At 57.7% G+C, this 1,846-nt stretch overlaps 1 protein-coding gene across 1 annotated transcript; it reads right to left on the reverse strand.

Annotated features, from left to right (window-relative positions):
- Positions 1-275: 275 nt before the first annotated feature.
- On the reverse strand, positions 276-1,508 carry LPMP_311660 (hypothetical protein; the record flags this gene model as incomplete). Its single annotated transcript, XM_010703254.1, has 1 exon — positions 276-1,508. One exon carries the CDS (start codon positions 1,506-1,508, stop codon positions 276-278), a length of 1,233 nt encoding a protein of 410 aa, XP_010701556.1.
- Between the last annotated feature and the right edge of the window lie 338 nt (positions 1,509-1,846).

Below are 1,846 nucleotides of genomic sequence, written 5' to 3' on the forward strand. Positions count from 1 at the left end.
CAGAGAGCGCCTCCAGCGCAAGGGGCAATATAAAAGTCCTCTGCCAAGACGGTGGCGGCCAGTCGTGCGGTTTGTTGGGGGATTTTCTGTGGAGTAGGCGTAGTCGTGCTGCGTGCTGTTGAGCCGCAAGTAGGGAGGAGTAGTGAACCACCTCAAGTCCCTTCACACCAACGAAGGATAACGGGGGCCATCAAAGGTTGAAGTTCGCCTTTAACGCTGATGATATTTTTGTGCGTGATCACGCCTCTCTTCCTTCTACAATATAGACAAGAGCGCTACTCTGTATGCACCGGAGCGGTTCGCGGAGCATCTCGCCACCTCCTTCCTCGAACAGCGCCAGTGCTCATCCGAGCTCCATTAGCGCCTTGTTCAGCGCTCTTCATCGACTCTCGTAACAGAGCCCGCTCGCTGCGTAGGTAGTCTAGCCGATGTACGCGCCGAGACACCACTGCGTACTTGAGAGGTGAGGCGAAGGGCGCTGATGATAAGCCGGCGGCACTTTTCAGTCCTGCCGCAGCCTCAGCGCCGGCCTGACTTCCGCCTTCATCTACCACCGCTTCCAGAGCATCCAGCACAGCGTTGGAGAGTATATGGTACTCGTGCAGCTCCATCCAGGCCAAGAAGCTCCACACGTCGTGGAAGGATGCCACAGGCTGCGTAGTGGTATTCGGGTCTGAAAGGGGAGATGTCGCACTCGCACCTCTCTGAGCTGCTTGAAGGAGAAGAACAAGTAAGTGGTGAGCAGCCGCTGCTGACGGTGCGAAGGCTTTAGAGGGTCTACTGGCCTCTTCGGCTGATGACAGCGGTGCTTTAGAGACACCAACGAAGAGCCCCTCAGCAGATGGCGCTGCGTGCACGCCACCTTCTTCGGCGCAGAAGATCAAAATGTCTCTGGCGCGCTGCAGACGTGTAGACGGTGTCGAGGACGCAGGGGCAGTCTTGGAGGCATCGACGATGGAGTGTCGAAGTGCGAATGAGCACGAAAAAGGCAAGGAGGCGGCGCAGCTGACTGCACACTCAGCGGGCTCGTTGTACTTGTTCAGCTGCACCCCATGCAGAACGGCATTGAGGTGGTGAGGCTTCCAGGTACCGGCGCGGAAGGCGGCCGCCAGCATATCCTTCCAGTCCTGATCACGAGGGAGGGTGAGCAGAAGGCACACAAATAGATCTGTTTTCGCCTTCCGCTCTGCATCCTCAGGGGTCAGCTGAGGACGGTAGGTCTCCACCTTCAAGTCTTCATCGTCCTCTTCGCCTGTTGGGCTGCCGTCCGCGGCTGCGACCGCAGGGGTACCAGGAGGGAGGTGGTCGCCATTGTCTCTGCTAAGGTGACGGTGCAGTAAGAGAAGCGACACGCATGCGCGTTGCGTAATTGTGGAAGCGTGGGCAGTTCGCACAGCCGGACATACTGCTGAAGGGCGATGAAGGAAGAGGCTCAAGGCCGGTAGGAAGAACCGGGGGTTTGATTGTGGATTCAATGTGCCCTTTGAAAGGCGAGGGGTCGTCCTCATGGCGTCTCGCCTATGTGTATGCGGTTGCGAGTGCGGCAAGCGGCAGGACGCACCCCGGCTGCCAGCGTAAGACGGACCTGCGAAAGTGTTGTAAGGGGAGGGGTGCACGTGCCAATGACTGAAAAAGAAGGGAAAGAGGGGAGGGGAGTAGAAGGAGGGAGAGAGTCGCCACTGAGGTGAGGGTATTTGTGGTGGGGCTCACCTGAAGTGATTCCCGAGAAGCACTCACATACACTGCGTACGGTACAGGTCTTGGAGCTACCAACCGACCACGTCTCATACTAGCGATCGCGTTCACGCTTTCAATCAAAGAATCAAACGAGGAAGCTCCAGCTGAC

Source organism: Leishmania panamensis, assembly GCF_000755165.1.
Source record: "Leishmania panamensis strain MHOM/PA/94/PSC-1 chromosome 31 sequence".
NCBI classification, from domain to species: Eukaryota; Euglenozoa; class Kinetoplastea; order Trypanosomatida; family Trypanosomatidae; genus Leishmania; species Leishmania panamensis.